This window comes from Ambystoma mexicanum, chromosome 2q, assembly GCF_040938575.1.
Source record: "Ambystoma mexicanum isolate Mex_15411 chromosome 2q, UKY_AmexF1_1, whole genome shotgun sequence".
Classification (NCBI taxonomy): domain Eukaryota; kingdom Metazoa; phylum Chordata; class Amphibia; order Caudata; family Ambystomatidae; genus Ambystoma; species Ambystoma mexicanum.
In genome coordinates, this window is record NC_090924.1 from 228566378 (window position 1) to 228585248 (window position 18871).

Consider the following 18871-nt stretch of genomic DNA (forward strand, 5'->3'; position numbering starts at 1 on the left):
CAAGTCTTAAGGATCTGACCCTTATGACTGTCTTTGTGGTGGTTTTCACCTCGGAGCAGAGGTTGGGTGAGATTGGTGCCCTCTCCTGCGAGGTGCCCATCTGGTGGTCTCCCTGATGCCTTGTTCCTTAAATGTCACCCCACCCCACCCCTTACTTCCTAAGGTAGTTTCCAAATTTCACATCTTGCAGGAGATTGTCGTGCCTTCCTTTTTTTCCCTCCCCCCTCCTCCCCGGAGGAGGTCCGCTGGTCTACTCTGGATGTCAGGAGGGCTGTTTTGATTTATTTGGAAAGCAGTAGAGCCCTTGGTTCCTCCTCCAGCCTGTTTGTCATGTTTGGTGGAGCTGCCCTTGGCAAGAGTGCATCTGTTGCAACGATCAGTAGGTGGCTGCGGGATGCCATCTCCCTGGCTTATTCTTCTGAGGGTTCTCCTCTCCCGTCTGGGGTACAGGGTAGGTCCACAGAGGGGATGGCTTCCTCTTGGGCGGAAGCACGTGGGATTCCTATTCAGGACATTTGTCGTGCCGCTACATGGCCTGACCCGACACGTTTGTTCGTCACTACCGTTTGAACCTCCACCGTAAGGATGCTGGGGCTTTCGGGGCTCGAGTGTGGAGCTTCTGTGATGTGCCTTGTTGATACAATGTCTCAATCAAACGCACAAGGGAATGGCGCGAATTACTGGCGACATTGGACTTGTTCACCTTGTCTGTTAACCCGTCGGAAATGGGGCATACCTGCTCTTAATAGGGACGATAGGACGGCAGAATCTGTTCTGGATATGTGTTGAGCCATTTTACAAAGCGGGCAAACAAAATTAAGTCTGGTGCTCCCTACGATGCTGTAACAAGCAAAAGAGGGAAGTTAGGGCTGCCCTACGCCTCCTGAAGCAAAGCATAGCTAAAGATCCCAGAGAAATCATGGCACAGAGACAGTACAAAAAAAATATATATATATCAGTATAAGATGTGGCTTAAGGCCCATAAGGTTAGTCGTAGATCTGCCGGTTGGCCACTAGTCCACACTTGGATTACAACCTATGACACAAAGAAGCTTTGGCATATGCTTCGTCTGTTTCGTGTCAAACCGGAGGCCAGAGAAGCTAATTGTGTTACTGAAGTGACTAGGGTAATTACTGGTCACCCACTGAGGTCAGTGCCGTCCCACCACCCTCTTCTATGTATGGTACGCTAGTCTGGTCCCATGTGGCTTCATCGGACCTGGAAGGGAGGATGAAGAAAACCAAGAACTCCAGGGCGGTGGGGCTGGATTGACTCTGCAATACAGTCCTAAAAATTCACCCTCCCTTCTGGGCTGCATTGCTGAAACGATATTTCATGTGCATCTGCGAGGAGGGGGTTATTCCTCAAACTTGGCGGGGACGCGCTCAAACCCAGTGTGCTATCAGCTACTAGCCATGTTAGATTGCAGCTGTTAGCTTTTTTGCTGGATTACTTCTACAGCTGCCATCAGCATGGGCGGAGAGCGACCAGTTATTACGCCCTCACCAGTCGGGGTTTCGCAATTGCTTCAACACCTCACATTCCATCTGGATAATTCACAGACACTTATCTCAGATGCATACCAATATTCGGGGGGCACCGCTGTCTCTCTGCCTCATGGATTACAGCACGGCCTTCGATTGCGTGATTGTTACAGCCTCTAGAATAAATTGACAACGTGGGGTATAGATGCTTCTTTGCTATACTTTATTGAACATCTTTATGGTAACACCAGTGTTAGGGTTAGAATATCAAACCTATCTGGGGCTTAAGCAGGGTTGCGGGTTGGCACCACTTTTATATAACCTACATGTTGCAGATTTGGATTTAAATCTTGTATGCAACTTCCCTCCCCAATTTGGCAGGCACAAAACAGTATGCCTCATGTACGCCGATGACACAGTGGTTATGGATTGGACTGCAATTGGACTACAGCGCTCCTTAAATGCATTACAGGTGTACTCTAAAATTAACGGTTTGAAAAATCAACATAAAAAAAACAAAAACCATGTATTGTGGTAGGAGACCAAAGCATAATTGCTCCTTTGTATGGTTAATTGACCATGTACGCCTGGACCGAGTCCAAACCTACAAATACCTTGGTGCACATTTGCAGGCTTCCTCGTCCCCAGCACATGTGGAGGACCAGAGAGTGGTGAGAACGTGGAGCAAGTGGCTAGCCATTAGGAGTATTATTCGCGAACACAGGGGCAGATCTATTGAAGCCCTTGTAATGGCATTCAATGTGTAGATAATTCAACCATCTTGTATGCTCCAGACGAATTTCCGCTCAGGGCCCTCCTTCCGCTGCCTAAATTTGAGTCGGAAATGTTACGATAATTACTGAATATGCCGAGTTCAGTCCCTGTGGAAGCCGTCAGATTGGAACTAGGCCTTCAATTGCTGCTTTCTTCTTGGAAAGTTGCAGCCTGGAAGCTCTGGGCAGATATAAAATTCAATTGGAGTTCATCTTCGTCACTTGTGTAGTACGCAAGCTCACAGCTGCTCTTTCTCGAAAGGCTGTTGGTTTCGGGATTTGGAGTCCATAGTGGCAGCTCATTGCAGGGATATTAACCTATCCTGCTCAGGATTATACGAGGTTCCTCTATTCCTGAGCAGTTTAGGTAGGAAGACACATACTTTTTACTGTATCTCTTCCTTGAACCGGCTAGCGGGGATGCGTAAATATTCTGGTTATGCCCAGCAGGGGCTTTTTGAGGATTCACCCAGGAAATACATAGTGTCACTCTGCCTTTTATCCTGTTTACGTTTTAACCTTCTCCCAGTTTTGGTTAATACAGGTGCCTGGAGGGGGATAAACAGAGAGGAGCGTATTTATAGGCTTTGTGCCACCCAAGTAGAAACAGTGCGGCATGTTTTTACTGTATGTCCAATTTTAAGTTTTCAAAAAGGATGATCCTCCTCCTCCTCCTTCTCCACACATTCAATGTCTTTATCTACTCTGACCTCCCCCTCTCCATCCCTCTGACCACTTCTCTCTCCATCCCTCTGACCACTCCTCTCCTCTCTCCTCTTCGCCGCCCCCCCTAAGCCAAGCCTACCCCAACACTGCCACCTACCTTCTCTGACAACCGGGCCATGAAGCGCGTGTCAGTTGAAGCTTTTGCTGCCACTTTCTCTTCCCCCCCCCCCCTCCACCTCTGGCTGTCTCACATTCTGACACAGCCCTGTCTCTGCTCTGCTCTACTCTTCAATTTCTGATACTCTTGCCACTGTCATGAGGATCTGTTTGAAGTCCAAAGCCAAGTTCAATTCCCGTTATGACTCTGACCTAGCTACACTTAAACCGATGTGTATGGCGACTGAGAGGAAATGGAGGGCTTCCTGTTCATCCTCCGACAAACTGGCCTGTCGCCTACTACAAAGGCAATACCGGCTCTGTCCTCACCAAGAAGGGAGTCCACATTCAAGCTCGTCTCTCTGCGGCATCTAACAACTCGGCCAAACTCTTTCAAATCTGCAAGGAGCTGGCCAACCCTGCTGCAGTCTCTACCCCTCCTGTTGCCTCCCAGGTTCTTTGCAATGCCCTTACCTCTCACTTCATTTCAAAAACCCAGGACATCCTGTCCACCCTCACCCCTCCTCTCCATCTGTGCTTGCTGACCAACCCCCCCCCCCACCATCCTTCTTGTCCTTTACTGTTTTCTCCCCTGACGAGGTCGCTAGGCAAGTCCGATCTATTCCAAGATGGCCACCCGCAGGTGAAGACGCACGTCTCCGAGGTCCGCGCCTGCAGGATTCAAAAGGTGTATAAAGCAGAAAGCAAGAGCTAAAAAGAAAAGGCGCAGAAAGCGCACGGGATGGAGGCACTAATAACGTCTGACTGCGGACCGGGGGAGGCTCCCTCAGCGCGGAGGAGAAGGAACCCCGACGGACAGCGGTGCCCCAACGGTCCGAGTCGGGTGGGATCCTCGAGCAGAGAGGCCTGGAGGGGGATGGGCGAGTGAAGTGCCCCGCTGTCGGAGCCCCCGGGAGAAGTGAGAGAGAGCGTGAATAGCACCCCCCCGCCGAGTGTTCTGGTGGCGGTTATTGCCGGGGGGCCGGTGCGACGTCCTGCGTGGGAGAGATGGTGGAGGCCCCGCCGAGGGAAGAGAGCCACGGCCCGTACCGCCTGGGAGTGATCGGCGGCCCCTCCCCCGCCTCCGGCCCCCGGAGAAGAAAGCACAAGAAGGCCGTCCGGCGGCATCGGTGGGCGGATCGGGAGCAGAGAAGCAGCTCCCCGTCGGAACGGCCCAGGCGCGGCCACGTGGAGGTGGGAGAAGGGGCTGGAAACAAGCGGTGAGCCCCGCGGTGCTGCCCGGACCTTGGAGGGAGTCGGCAAGGGTGGCAGGATCAGACGCAGAGGGAACCGGCATCGGTGGGCGGATCGGGAGCAGAGAAGCAGCTCCCCGTTGGAGCAGCCCAGGCGCGGCCGTGTGGAGGTGGGAGAAGGGGCTAGAAACAAGCGGTGAGCCCCGCGGTGCTGCCCGGACCTTGGAGGGAGTCGGCCCGGGCGGCAGGATCAGACACAGAGGGAACAGCAGAAGCAGCAAAAGGAGAGCCCTCGGCGGGGGAGAGGTGACAACAGCAGCTGGGGAAGGACCAAAGGGACATTACATTACACAGCCTGATTCCACCATTAAACAGTGCAACGCAGGTTACGTGGCTGGGTTACCAGGGGCTGTTCCTGGGCCGTAGTAGATACTGGAGAAACTTAGCGCATTGCCCAACGGGGAAAGGTGAACACCATCTGACAGCAAACGCACCCCATCGGGGGCACACCAAGCCCCGCAGCAATACAAGAAAGGGAACAGAGGGCCTACAGAGGACTTAATAAACCCTGACCCAAGCGGAGCAAATGGGATCGGCATCAGTGGCAGCCGCCAGAGCAAGGTAGGAGGCTTGCTTCCCTTAACTAACACACAACCAGGGAGGGAGGCCCAACAGCAGGCACTGGCCCGGAACAGGCCCGCCAGAGGCGAGGAGGAGCGGGGCGGAGGCCTGGCGGACACTCCTTCGGGGCCAGCTGGACTCCGGGAAGTTAAAGGGGACTTAAAGGACAATCCCCCTCGGGGGATAACGCAGCAACCCCAAATAATACACAATCCCAGTAGCCGGGACGCACGGCCAGCCAAGACCCACCTCATCAGCAGCAACGCATTGGCGGAGGGCACAAAAGAGTAGAGATATCTGTGATTAGCCTGAATGACTGGCACCAGGACGAAAAGTGCACCCCCAAAGGCGAAAAGGTCCCCCCAAATCCAGGATAACCATCTGGTCAAGTGCTGGAGTCGTCAACAACCACAGGACCTAAACACACCGTCACAGCCACAACGCCCTGCAGAGACAATGTCGGATACATTCCCTAGCGTCGCAGACCCGAATAAGGAGGACCTGCTGACAAGTCCGATCTATGAAAGCCTCATCAAAATAACTTCATCCCTGTTCCTCTAAAACCATCAAGGACCATACTGATACCCTCGCTGCGGCCCTTGCTGATTTTTGCAACCACTCCTTTGCCTCAAGATCCTTCCCCTCCCCTCTGAAGCACTCCCTTGTGCATCCTCTTCTCAAGAAACCCACAGCTGATCCATCTTGTCCAGCTAACTATCGCCCAATTTCCATTACTCCCTTTCAGGGCAAACTCCTGGAAAAGTTGGCCATCTCTCAGCTTAACCTTCATTCCAATTCTGTTGGCTGTCTCCATGACCACCATTCTGGCTTCAGAGCTGCCAGAAGCACGGAAACTGCTCTCCTGAACATCCGTGAAGATCTGCTCTCCAACCTGGAGTCTAACATTCCCTCTGGCCTCATCTTCCTCGATCTCTCTTCTGCCTTCGAACGATCAACCATACCATCCTGCGCAACCATCTCCGTGAAAACCTGGGTATCACTGATCAGGCTCTGGCCTGGCTGACCTCTTTACCCTCTGATCGACCCTCCATGGTCCAACTTCGGTCCTTCCCATCATCTATCTTCCTCTCTACCTGTGGTGTTCCCCAGGGGTCTAACCTCTCGCCCTGGCTTTTCAACCAAAATCTGGCACCTCTCGCCCACTGTATTGCCATTTTCTGCTCAGATTTCCAGTGCTACGCTGATGAGAACTCATTTTCAGGCTGCTCTCGGCCACCTCCTCTCCCTCTCTCATCTCTGATTGCCTAACTGCATTGAAGATAGGTGTGCCGCCAATGATCTTTGTCTGAATGCCAGCAAGACGGAGATCCTCCTCATCGGCACACCTTCTCCATCCTTTACCCTCATTCTCTGGCTGGCTTCTCTTGGCCCTCCTCCTACCCCCACCTGCGAGGCCAAGAACCTCGGGGTCATCTTTGACTCCACCCTTTCCTTCTCCACCCACATCTCTGAGGTCTCTAAAAAGTCAAACTTCCTACTGAACCTCCTCAGAGGTTCTCTGCCTTTCCTTTCCTTCCCCCAGAAGCTCATGGTATCCCAAGCTCTGGTTCTCTCTAGGTTGGACTATTGTAACAGCCTCTTTCTAAATCTACCTGCCTCTACTCTCTGCCCTCTGCAACTAATCCAGAACAGGACTGCGAGACTTGTCCTTGGCCTCAAGCCCTGGGATCGTATCTCTCTAGCTCTGAAATCTCTCCATTGGCTCCCAGTGGATGCAAGGATTAAATTCAAAACCCTCTGCATTGTCCACAAGGCTTTCTGAGACCTGGGTCCAAAATACCTACAGCTATCCCTCCGCAAATACCTCCCCTCTCGAGCTCTTCGCTCCTTTAACTCCCTCAGGGTCAGTCGTTTTTCAAAGAAACAAGCTGGGGGTAGATCTCCGTTTTCGGCTGGGGCCTCCCTCTGGAACAGCCTCCCTGCCACTCTAAAATTTGAGGAGAACCATCTCCGGTTCCGGAAGCACCTCAAGACCTTCCTCTTTGCTTCTGTCTTCTCTCCCCCACTCACCTGCTGACCGGCTCTCTTGGCACTGTGCACCTGGCCACCCTCTTTCCTCTGGGCCCAGGTACCTGCTCACCCTGCCACCCTCCTGCACTGCCTCCGGGCCCCCCTTGCACTGGTGTCTGTATATGTACCCATACAGCCCCCCCCCTTTTTCTTCCTGCACTTATAAGACCTACCCTGTCTGCTGCCTTAAAGGAATGGTTCACCCAAAAATGTTATTGCAAAAAAAGATGGGCAATAAAAAAAAGAAAATGGCAATCTATTTTTTTTTATTAAGTTCCTATGTAAAATTTTAAGCAATTGAAGCTCAGAATTTACAAAAGCAAGCACATGGGGGCACCCATTTTGTGAAATGGATGCCCGCCTGTGCTCGCTTTTGCGGCACTAATGAAGGAAAAGCCAGCCAGCTGTAGTAAACAAAAGATACCACTGGGTGGCTTTTCCTTCATTGGTGCCGGGACTCGGAGGACGCAGACCGGAGACTACAGGCAGAAAAGCTGCAGCTGCATCTCGGTAAGTGCTATTTATTTTAAAAAAAATAAGCACTAGCTGCGTTTTTTTTTCGGAGCCCGGAAAACTTAGAAATAAAACTGCAGCTTTAAAAACCTTGTATTTATGTTTGCGGTAGCTTTTGAAGCTACCGCAAACATAAATACAACGTTATTGTGTTTGAAAACGCTGCGGTTTTTCTTTCTAAGTTTCTCAGGCTCCTCCGGCTCGGAGGAGCCTGAGAAACTTAGAAAGAAAAACTGCAGCGTTTTCGAAACACAACCGCGTTGCGTTTCTGCCTGCCGTGGCTATCACTTTGTGTCTCCGGTGCTCCCCCAGGGGAGCACCAGAGACCCAAAGTGAAAGCCAAGGCAGGCAGAACCACAACGCGGTTGTGTTTCCATGCCACAGTGTTTCTGCCTAAAGCGGTTTTCCCATTTGGTGCTCTCGGGCTCGAGCCCGAGAGCCCCATATGGGAAAACAGCTTTAGGCAGAAACACAGCGCGGTTGTTTTCTGAAATGCTAAATGCTGCAGTGTTTCTGCCTAAAGCTGTTTTCCCATTTGGGGCTCTCGGGCTCGAGCCCGAGAGCCCCAAATGGGAAAACAGCTCTAGGCAGAAACACAGCGGCATGGAAACACAACTGTGTTGTGTTTCTGCCTGCCTTGGCTTTTACTTTGGGTCTCCAGTGCTCCCCTGGAGCACGCGGTTGTGTTTCAAAAATGCTGCGGTTTTTCTTTCTAAGTTTCTCAGGGAAACTTAGAAAGAAAAACCACAGCGTTTTCAAACACAATAACGTTGTATTTATGTTTGCGGTAGCTTCAAAAGCTACCGCAAACATAAATACAAGGTTTTTAAAGCTGCAGTTTTATTTCTAAGTTTTCCGGGCTCCGAAAAAAAAACGCAGCTAGTGCTTATTTTTTTTTAAATAAATAGCACTTACCGAGATGCAGCTGCAGCTTTTCTGCCTGTAGTCTCCGGTCTGCGTCCTCCGAGTCCCGGCACCAATGAAGGAAAAGCCACCCAGTGGTAGCTTTTGTTTACTACAGCTGGCTGGCTTTTCCTTCATTAGTGCCGCAAAAGCAAGCACAGGCGGGCATCGATTTCACAAATGGATGCCCCAATGTGCTTCCTTTTGTCAATTTTGAGCTTCATTTGCTCAAAATTTTACATAGTGCCAATCTATTTTTTTTATTATTGCCCATCTTTTTTGCAATAAAAATGTTTGGGCAAACCATTCCTTTAAACCTAGCACTTGCAAATTGCTGGCTGCCCTACCACTTTTTGTTGCCTTTAGTATTCGTCTGTTTCGCCTCTGCTTCGCACTTTCCACTTCTCCCCCCTTCCATGCACTTTTCCCCTCCCCCTCTCCGATGCACTTTCGCATTCTCATTGTCACCGGGCCTAGTAAGATCACCGTTTTGTTCTCCCGTGTCTCGTCGCGCTCTGAAACACTTGTGTACGAGTGCGATAGAAATAAAATATCAATAATGATATGATATGGCATTTGTAACGCGCCTATACACAAGTGTTTCAAGGCGCGACGAGGCAGGGAGGGGGGAACAAGGGGAGACAGACAACGATCCTACTAGGCCAGGTGTCATTCAGATCGCGCAAGTGCATGGGTAGGGGAACGGGAAAAGTGCGAGGAGGAAAGGGAGAGGGGAAAGTGCAGTACAGGGTTAGTAACGAACAAGATAAATAATAAGGGCCAGCTGGTGGCAAGTGCAAGATAAGTGCAGACAAGTGCTGGGAAAGGGGGCTGTAGGGATACAGACAGTCCCGCAGAGCAGGGGTTGCCAGGAAGGCAGTGCAGGGGAGAGTGGCTGGGCCAAGGACCGAGATTGGTGAGTGGCCCAGTTGCTGATTCAGTACAGTTCAGTGATTTAGCAGGGGAGAGGGGGAGAGAAAGCAGAAGCAAAGAGGAAGGTTTTGAGGTGCTTCCGGAACCGGAGATGGTTCTCCTCAAGTTTCAGGGAGGCAGGAAGGCTGTTCCAGAGGGAGGCCCCTGCTGCGGAGAGAGATCTCCCCCCAACTCGTTGCTTGGAGAAGCGGCTGACCCTGAGGGAGTTGGAGGCGGATGAGCGAAGTGCTCGAGAAGGAAGATATTTAGGAAGGGAGAGTTGAAGGTATTTTGGCCCCAGGCCCCAGAAGGCCTTGTGGACAATGCAGAGGGTTTTGAACTTAATCCTAGCAGCCACAGGGAGCCAGTGTAGCGATTTCAGTCCTGGAGAGATACGGTCCCTGGGCTTGAGGCCAAGGACAAGTCTCGCCAGTCCTGTTCTGGATGAGTTGCAGAGGGCGGAGAGTAGAGGCAGGAAGATTTAGATAGAGGCTGTTACAGTAGTCCAGCTTCGAGAGAACCAGGGCTCTGGAGACAGTGAGCTTCTGGGGGAAGGAGAGGAAAGGAACGATACCTCTGAGGAGGTGCAGCTGGTAGTGTGACTTCTTAGAAATGTCAGAAATGTGAGGAGAGAAGGAGAGTGTGGAGTCGAAGATGACCCTGAGGTTTTTTGCCTTGCAGGTAGGAGCAGGAAGAGGGCCAAGAGAGGCCGGCCAGAGAGCTGCAGGGAAGGAGGGAGTGGGTGTGCCGATGAGTAGAATCTCGGTCTTACTGGCATTAAGGCAGAGATCGTTGGCGGCACACCATTTCTGGATAGCAGAAAGACAGTCAGAGAGGAGGGAAGGAGAAGAGGAGGCCGAGGGTAGCCTGAAAATGAGCTGGGTATCATCCGCATAGCACTGAAAGTTGTGGCAGAGAGCAGTGATGCGGTGGGCGAGAAGTGCCAGATACTGGTTGAACAGCCAGGGAGAGAGGTTAGAACCCTGGGGGACACCACAGGTAGAGAAAAAGATGTCAGACAGGAAAGACCCCAGTTGGACCTGGGAGGGTCGATTTGAGAGGAAAGAGGTCAGCCAAGCCAGAGCCTGACCAGTGATACCCAGGTTATCACGGAGACGGTTGAGCAGGAGGGTATGGTTGACAGTATCAAAGGCAGAAGAGAGATCAAGCAAAATGAGAACACATGGAATGTTAGAGTCAAGGTTTGAGAGCACGTCCTCATGGATGTTCAGGAGAGCAGTTTCTGTGCTTCTGGCAATTCTGAAGCCATGCTGATGGTCATGAAGGCTGCCAACAGATTCGGCATGGAGATTAAGCTGGGAGATGGCAAGTTTCTCCAGGAGCTTGCCCAGGAAAGGAGTGATAGAGATAGGGCGATAGTTAGCTGGGCAGGACGGGCCGGAAGAGGGTTTCTTAAGAAGGGGGTGCAGAAGGGAGTGCTTGAGAGGGGATGGGAAGACTCCAGAGGCGAAGGAGTGATTGCAGAAGTCAGCAAGGGCAGGAGCCAAGGAGTCGATGTGGTCCTTAATAGTTTTGGAGGAGCAGGGGTGGACCTGTGTTGACGAGACTTTCATAGATCGGACTTGTCTCGAAACCTCATCAGCAGAAAAAAGGGGGAAAGGCAGAGAAGGAGAGAGGAGGGGTGGCTGCAGAAGGGCCAGAGGCCGGGCAGGGAATAGAGGGGGGGGAGGTGATGGGAGGAGAGTGAGGACAGGATGTCCTGAGTTTTTGAAATGAAGTGAGAGGCCAATGCCGTACAGAGGGCCTGGGAGGGGACAGGAGAGGTAGAGACTGCAGCAGGGTTGGCCAGCTCCTTGCAGATTTTAAAGAGTTCAGCCGAATTGTTAGATGCCGCAGTGATGCGGGCTTGGATAAGGGGTATTACCCAAATTGGTCGTTTACAATTGTTCGAATGAACAATTGACTTGACCGAATTTAAAGGGTCACAATTGACCGAATATATATATATATATATATATATATATATATATATATTTGGGGGGTTTGGCGTTGGGTGGGGGGTTTCCCCCCACATATATGGTACAATTGACCTTCACAATTCGGTCAATTGTGAAAAGGTCAATTGTCATTCGAGCAGTTGTAAAACGATCAATTCGTATACAACCGGATAAGGGCTCTCTTCTTGGTGAGAACGGAGAGCCGGTATTGCCTTTGGAGCAGGCGACAGGTCAGTTTGTCAGAGGATGAACATGAAGCACGCCATTTCCTCTCTGCCACCCTGCACATGCGTTTAAGGGTGACGAGATCCGAGTCATACCAGGAGTTACATTTGGCTTTGGGCTTCAGGCGGATTCTCATGACAGGGGCAAGGATATCAAGAGTATCAGATATAGCAGAGTAGAGAGTGGAAAGGGCTGTGTCAGGGTGGGAGTCAGCCGAGGGGGGAAGAGGGGGCGAGAAGGTGGCAGCGAAAGCCTCAACTGACACACGCTTCATGGGTCGGATGACCGAGAAGGAAGATGGCAGTGATGAGGGTGGCTTTGCCTGTGGGGTAGGGAGGGTAAGGTGGGAGGAGAGGAGAAAGTGATCACTCCAGGAGAGAGGAGTGGAGAGAGGGGAAGGTCAGAAGAGATCAGGGCATCAAGAGTGTGCCCAGCAGAATGGGTCGGCCCAGACGGGAGAATAGAGAGAGAGAGAGAGAGTCGCAGAGGTCGCGAAAGAGTCCAGAGGGGGGACAGGAGGCATCCAGGTGGATGTTGAAGTCTCCAAGAAAGAGGAGTTGAGTGGTTGAGGACAGGAGTGAGGAGGAGAGGTCAGCCCACTCGGAGAGGAAGGAGGAAATTTGACCAGGTGGCCGATAGATAGTAGCCACGGTAAGGGAGTGGCTAGGAGAGAGAGAGAGAGAGAGAGAGAGAGAGAGAGAGAGAGAGAGAGAGAGAGAGAGAGAGAGACGGCAGACAAGACATTCAAAAGAGGAGTAGGTCTGCGTGGGAATAGCAGTGGCAGGAATCCACTCAGGGAAGATAAGGGCCACACCCCCCCAGCACGGTTGGCCTTGGGCACGGAGAGGATCTTGTAGCCGTCAGGTAGGAGTGTGTCAAAGCTGGTGACAGAGCTGGCCGTGAACCATGTCTCAGTGAGACCGAGTACGTCAAGGTCCAGTTCCTCAAGAAGGCGGCAGATATCAGAGGAATGTTTGACGGCAGAGCGAGAGTTAAGAATGACAATGTGGAGAAGGTTGCCATCTTTGAAGGACTTCCGGGGAGGGGTACAGATCAGAGGTACGCCCTGCGGAGGAGAAGAAGGAGCACGGGAGGGGGCAGGGAGGGAGGGTAGAGGCAAGGTAGCCGAGGACAAGAGGAAGGGGGACAGCGGGAGAGGAAAGGAAGTTGATGAGGCGCGGGAAGCGTCTATCAAAGAGGTGAAGGTGTGCCTGAGGGCCTTGGACCAGGACGGTCCCATTAGCGTAGACATTAATGATGGCCTTAGAGGAGTGGAAGGAGGCCAAGAGGACATCCCAGTGGGTGCCACCATTAATCGGAGAAGAGGAGAAAGGAGAGAGCACAGAGACCATATGAAGGGTCCATAGGTCAGGTGAAGGCACGAAAAAGAGGATGTCAGTGAGAGTTTCCTTAGAGGAGGCACTGGTGCAGGTGTCAGCGATAGGGAGGCCTGGGTTGGAGACCAGGATGTCCTTTCTAAACTTTTTCCTACCAGATTTAATGAGAAGAGCAGGATAGTCAATGGAGAAACAGTTAGAAAAGATAGGTGAGATAGAGAGAACCATGGGATAGGAGGGAGTGGGGGGGGTCAGGACAAGCACGAGCGGACAGGAAGAGAGCAGCAAGCCCTAGTTTACCACAAATTCAGAATACAGTAAACACAGTAATGTATATCAGGTACCCAGTGGAGAGGCCACCTAAGTTTGAGAATCCTGCGAGGGGAGAAAAACCCTAGTATACCACAGTTTGCAAGGCATAGTGAAGTCAGGGCACCATGCGAAGGAGGCGACAGGTCTAAGTGCGGTGGGCCGAGGGAGCAGGTGGAGCTAACAAGGTGGACCGGCGCCAAGCGTCCCCTGCGGACACCTGCAGACACACAGGGAGCCGCAACCGTAGGAGCCGCCCTTAGCCGAAAGGGGCTGCAGGGCAGGGGGCTGCCCAGGAGGGGGTGGTTATAGGCAGAGGGAGGAGAGGAAGGGGACGGGGGTGAGGGCCGAACACCTAAAAGCACCAAATAAATAAAAAAACTTTAAAAAAATACTGTCTTGGACTGTATTCTGCAATTAATTGGTGCTGGTCGAGTTGTATATCGCAGTTTTGTTCTGTATTGTTTGTTATCTCGGCCCATTGTTTCTGGAGTTGGCATGTCACGTGTTTGAGTACTGGGACGAGAAAGAGTAGGCCTGGGAGTAATGGAGATTACAGTAAGTAATCCAGGCATTATATGTCTGGCTATTAGCATTTCCAATATCTCCAGAAGTCTGCACTACAAGCTCCGAACGAGATGACATGAGGCCACTGTGCAGTTAGTACCAAGACAAAAGATAGCTCAGCGAGTTACATGCTTGCTTCTGCAATCTGTGTACAACCGCCAGTTACAAGTTTGACAGGAGAGGCTCAGGCCTTCATCATCCTTTAGTTATTAATGGAGTAACACTAACTTAGATCAAAACAATAGAGAGATTAAGAACAGGAAGAATCCCAAAATAAAGGTCTTAATAATAAAATTGGTCAAGTGTCAAAGTTAATTCTGACTCCTATCTGCTCTGACAACTCCGCTATCTTCGATCCCTCCCGAGAACGGATAACGGACATGGTTCGCACTCGCGGCGAGAATATTCTCCCTTGAACCTGCATTTCCCTGACTCTCCCCAGGGAAATAATGGGTGTGCACCAGGGAGGGACACGGGCATCGCCTTCCCGCTGACATTTAGCGCTTTGCAGGTAAATGCATCCATTAGCAAAGAGACACATTAAAGCGGCGGCGGAAGAGGGTCTCTACCAGCACGTTAAAATCAGAAACCCTCAACTACAATATCAACGTGTGTGGTAGGCACCCGACACCTTAACCACGATCCGACCTGCGCCGTACCTTTTCGGGCCCATACAGCTCCTCTGCATAGGCATTGAGCAGGCTGTAGGCCTCCCCCACGCACTTTCGCTCGTTCATGTTGCAGGTGATGAGGATGCCCTGCATGCCGGCTTCCAGCTGCCGGGCCCCCTTCTGTCGCTTGATGGATCCTCCATACTGCGCCCGGCTCCGCTTCTGCCCCTTGACGCCGCTCATGGCTGATGTTAGTTTATTGAGCGCGGCCGTTTTCAAAACACAGTCCCTTTGGTTCTGACATCTGCGAGGACCGTCAGAGGGCGGCTACGACTACAAGTGTCCATATAAAACACTAGGCAGAGCGAAGGGGAGCAGGAACACGGCGATCGGATCGGCGGCCATGTTACTAGTAGAAAAACCCGACCTTGTTCCGCTCCGAAGTAGTTTGTTTAAATCAGTGTGATCCTAAGAATGTAAAAGTCAAGTTATAAGGGCTTTTCTGTGCATTTGCACATATGAATGTCAATGTTGTTATTATATACAAAGAAAAAACACTATTACTTTGTTATAATATGAGTTTTTTGCCACCCCCAAAAGCATACAATGTGTACACAATCAACTCCCAATATCGGCAGATAATCTTTCTTCCTTTTTTTTCCAGAGCTCAGATCTTTTCACTCTAATCTGCATGCTTGCTGTTGGTGGTGTGTCCTGACCCCCAGCGATTCCCGTAAGCCCCCCAGCGCACAAGGACTCACAACACACACGTCCTTCTGGCTCGGGCTTCTCGGTCGCACTGTCGCGGCCGGGAACGCCCCGTTTAGTATACTGCACGCGGCGGCGTGCAACGTCACGCCGCCGCGTGCGCGCCCGTCATCGGGCAGCGCCACACTCCTCCTTTTTCGGGAGGGCAAGAACAAACGCTTAAAGACTACACACTGCAAACCAAATAACACTACAACGATAACCACATCTAATACCCAGTTCCAAAACACCCCTTTATTGACATCCACCCGGGTCCCTTTACTTAACAGTTCTCACCCTCAGGATGCTCAGACAAATGTCTCAATACGTAGTCGCTGAGGTGAGCGGGTTTCCCTCGCCCAGCCCTCTGGGGGTACCTCCCGCTCACCTCCGGCACGGGTGATCTGTCCATAGGCGTCGTCCGGGCCGGGGACTCAGGCAGGCAGGCAGGGTGTCTCTCCTTGGTCCTCAGGAACCACCCTTAAGTCCGCATCAAGGGGCGGGTCAGGTCTCGGATCCCCTAGCTTCTTGAAGAAGCTCACATTGCGGGTTACCCCAGACCTTCCATCCGAGGCAGTCACCATGGATCCCTTGACTGCAACCACGTCCAGCGGCTCAGGCTCATACGGAAGGGAGAGCTTTCCATGGGGGTGTCTATTTCGAATGAGGACCTCATCGCCTGGCTCCAGCCGCTGCGGGCGAAGTCCTCGCCAGATGTTTTCCTGCTCGATCCTCACTCGCCGGTCTGCCTCGACCTGTTGGTTGTCGATTACCCCCGGTTCTTTCTCTCCCACCTCCGGTAACAGCCCCCGATGGCACCGCTTGAATAACGCCTCTACCGGGGCCACTTCGGTGGAGGCATGCGGTGTGGTGCGGTACACCCACAGGAATTGATAGAGAGCTATTTGAAGGAATTGCCTCTGGCCATAGGCGATTCTAAAGGTCTTGTTCAGAGTCTTCATCAGCCGTTCGGCTTTGCCGTTTGCCCTTGGCCATAGGGGTGTGATCTTCCTGTGTAGCACCCCGCAGCTCTCCATTAGCTCCGAGAATCGCTCGCTCTGGAACGGCACCCCGTTGTCCGAGCACAGTGTGTGAGGGAAACCATGGGCCGCAAACACCTTTTCCACGGCCACCACCACATGTTCAAACGCCACCAACTCCACGAATTCCACTTCAGGGTATCTTGAATATTCGTCGACCAGCACCAGGAAGTGGGTGCCCATCGCGGTGGAGCCAAAGTCCGCATGAACAACTTCCCAGGGTCGCGTCCCCCAAGGCATCGCTTCTATGGCAGGTTCACGCTGCAGGGGAGACGCCGCCTGACACCAGACGCAGGCCACCACGAAGTCGTCCACTTTGTGTTCCAGTTCCGGGAACCACACTTTCAGTCTTAGGCAGGCCTTAGTCTTGGCGGAACCCTGGTGTCCACGGTGGGAAAGGGTGATCACCTCCCTCACCTTGGATTGGGGCATGACAATGCGATCTCCCCTGAGCAGAAGACCGGATGCTGAAAAAGAGAGCTCCCCCCGGACCTTCCACAGCTGCTCCAGTCCGGTTCTGGCCTCCTGAGTGCGCCCCGCCAGGGTCTCCAGCACTGACTTCCAGGAGCCATGCTGCATAGAGTGCCTCAGGATTTGGAAACACTCATCTACCGCTGCAGCAGCCTCAAGCTCCTCCAGGGGAATTGCATTCGGCGTTGCCACCTCCACCACCACACGTACATATTCATCAGCTTCTTCCGCACGTGTCTTGGTCTTCCTTCCCAGGCGCACCCGGGTGTCTTAAGAGATAGTCCGCCGCATTGTTCGCCCCCGGCCGATATACCAAGGTGACTTTGTATTCCAGGAGAGCGAGCCTCCACCGCTCAATCCTTGCCGGCGGCTTGGATGACGACCCGGCCAAGATAGGAAGCAATGGCTTGTGGTCCGTCACCACCGTCACCGGGCGTCCGAGGACGTAGAGCCGGAAGTGCCTGCAGCCCCAGAGCACCGCCAGCGCCTCGCGCTCAATCTGTGAATACTGTTGTTCCGCATCCGACAGCGCTTTGCTAGCATAGGCCACCGGGCGGACACCCCCATCACGGTCAATCTGCGTCAGCACGGCGCCCAGGCTGAACGGGCTGGCATCGACAATGATCTCTGACGGCAACGCTGGATCAAAGAAGGCCATGGTATCCCCTGCTGGCAGGGCACCCCTGATGTCATCGAATGCCGCCTGTTCAAGCGGACCCCAGTTCCAGGTGGTATCTTTCCTTGTCAGTGCTCTGAGCGGTTCCGACCTGGAGGCAAGATTCCGGATGAACCGTCCACAGTACGTAACCATACCCAGGAAGCTCTGCACATCGGACACGGATTCCGGAGGCTGCGCCTTTTTAATGTCCTGGACCTTCTTGGGATCCGGTGACACACCCCCTTCTTTAATCACAAAGCCAAAGAACTCTATCGATGGTCTCAGAAACTCGCATTTCTCCTTGTGGAAGGTGAGGCCCAGGGACTGCAACCTCTCAAACATTTTCGCCAGCCGCCTCAGGTGGTCCACCTCCGTCCTGGCAAACACCAGGATATCATCACTGATATTCAAGACACCCTCCAGATCTGCTAGGGTGCCTCGGATGATATTTTGGAACACCTCCGCCGCTGGAGACACACCAAAGCTCTGTCTTTTGTAGCGGCACAGCCCTCGGTGTGTAGTAAAGGTGGGAATATACCTCGACTCGGGGTGGAGAACAACCTGGTGGTAGCCCGCTCGGAGGTCCAGCTTCAAAAAGAAGCAAGCGCCCTGTACCTCGGCAATGATGTCATCAATCGTCGGGTTGAGGTGCCTCTCTCTCTTGATAGCTTTATTCGGCAGCCTCATGTCGACACAGATTCTGACGGCATCTGGTTGTTTGGGTTTCCGTGCCACTACAATTGGGGACACCCAGGGAGTCGGACCCTCCACCTTCTCAATTATGTCGAGACTGACCAAGTTATCGAGCTCCTTGTCGACATGTTCACGAAGGTGAAAGGGTACCCTGCAATGTTTCAGGGCGATGGGCTGCACAGATTCATCGATATGCAGCCTCACTGGGTCACCAGCAAATCTGTCCGATCCCATTGAACAGTGCGGCATACTTCTCAAGCAAGTCATTGATGTCCTCCAGATAGACCGAGTATGCAAAGCTGACGATGCCGAGGGCCTCTGCTGCTGCACATCTTAACAAGGTATTGGTGCTCACCGGTGTCACGGAGAAGCGTGCAGTGATTTGTGAGCCGTTGTGCTCCACCTTCGCCACAAAAGCACCATGCAGTGGGATAGGGTCCAGACCACCGAAAGCGAAGATGCAGGCTTTCGGTGCTACCAACTTAGGAGGCATGTCCATAGGGTCAGAGTCTCCCCAGGCCATCACATTGACGGACGCCCCCGTGTCCACCAGGACCGGGACTGGAGACCGATTGACTTCCAGCACGCACCTTGACTGCCTCCTGTTCTTCCCTTTCAGGACCCCCACGCTGGAGACAAAGAAAATGTTCTCTTACTCCTCTTCATCTGCTTCTTCCACTTGGGCGTCCTCTTCCCTCTGTCCACCTGAGCGACGTTAGGTGGTCGGCCCTGGCGAAGGAGACTGGGCCAGGCCGGGCCTCGCGGCACCATCACAGGCATGGCCGCCTTGCACACCCTCGAGAAGTGATCTGGCAGCCCACACCTTCGGCATTTCCTTCCGGTCGCGGGGCATTCCGTTGGGTGGGGCAGGTCATACCCACACTTTTGGCAGCATTCCCCTGCCCTCCCGGCTCTGTCCCGGGGTCCGCTGCCTGGTCTTCTGGTGCCTCTGCCACTGCGCCACATCGCACACACCTCCTCGGTCTTGATGGAGCGTGACTC

The 18871-nt window shown here is 52.7% G+C and overlaps 1 protein-coding gene across 1 annotated transcript in view; it reads right to left on the reverse strand.

Annotated features, from left to right (window-relative positions):
• THUMPD1 (THUMP domain containing 1) overlaps positions 1–14689 on the reverse strand; it is a 221447-nt gene extending 206758 nt beyond the window's left edge. Inside the window, exon 1 of the mRNA XM_069647171.1 lies at positions 14309–14689. Coding sequence (XP_069503272.1) covers positions 14309–14503 — 195 coding nt within the window. The 5' untranslated portion in view covers positions 14504–14689. The remainder of the gene's footprint in view (positions 1–14308) is intronic.
• Positions 14690–18871: the final 4182 nt, after the last annotated feature.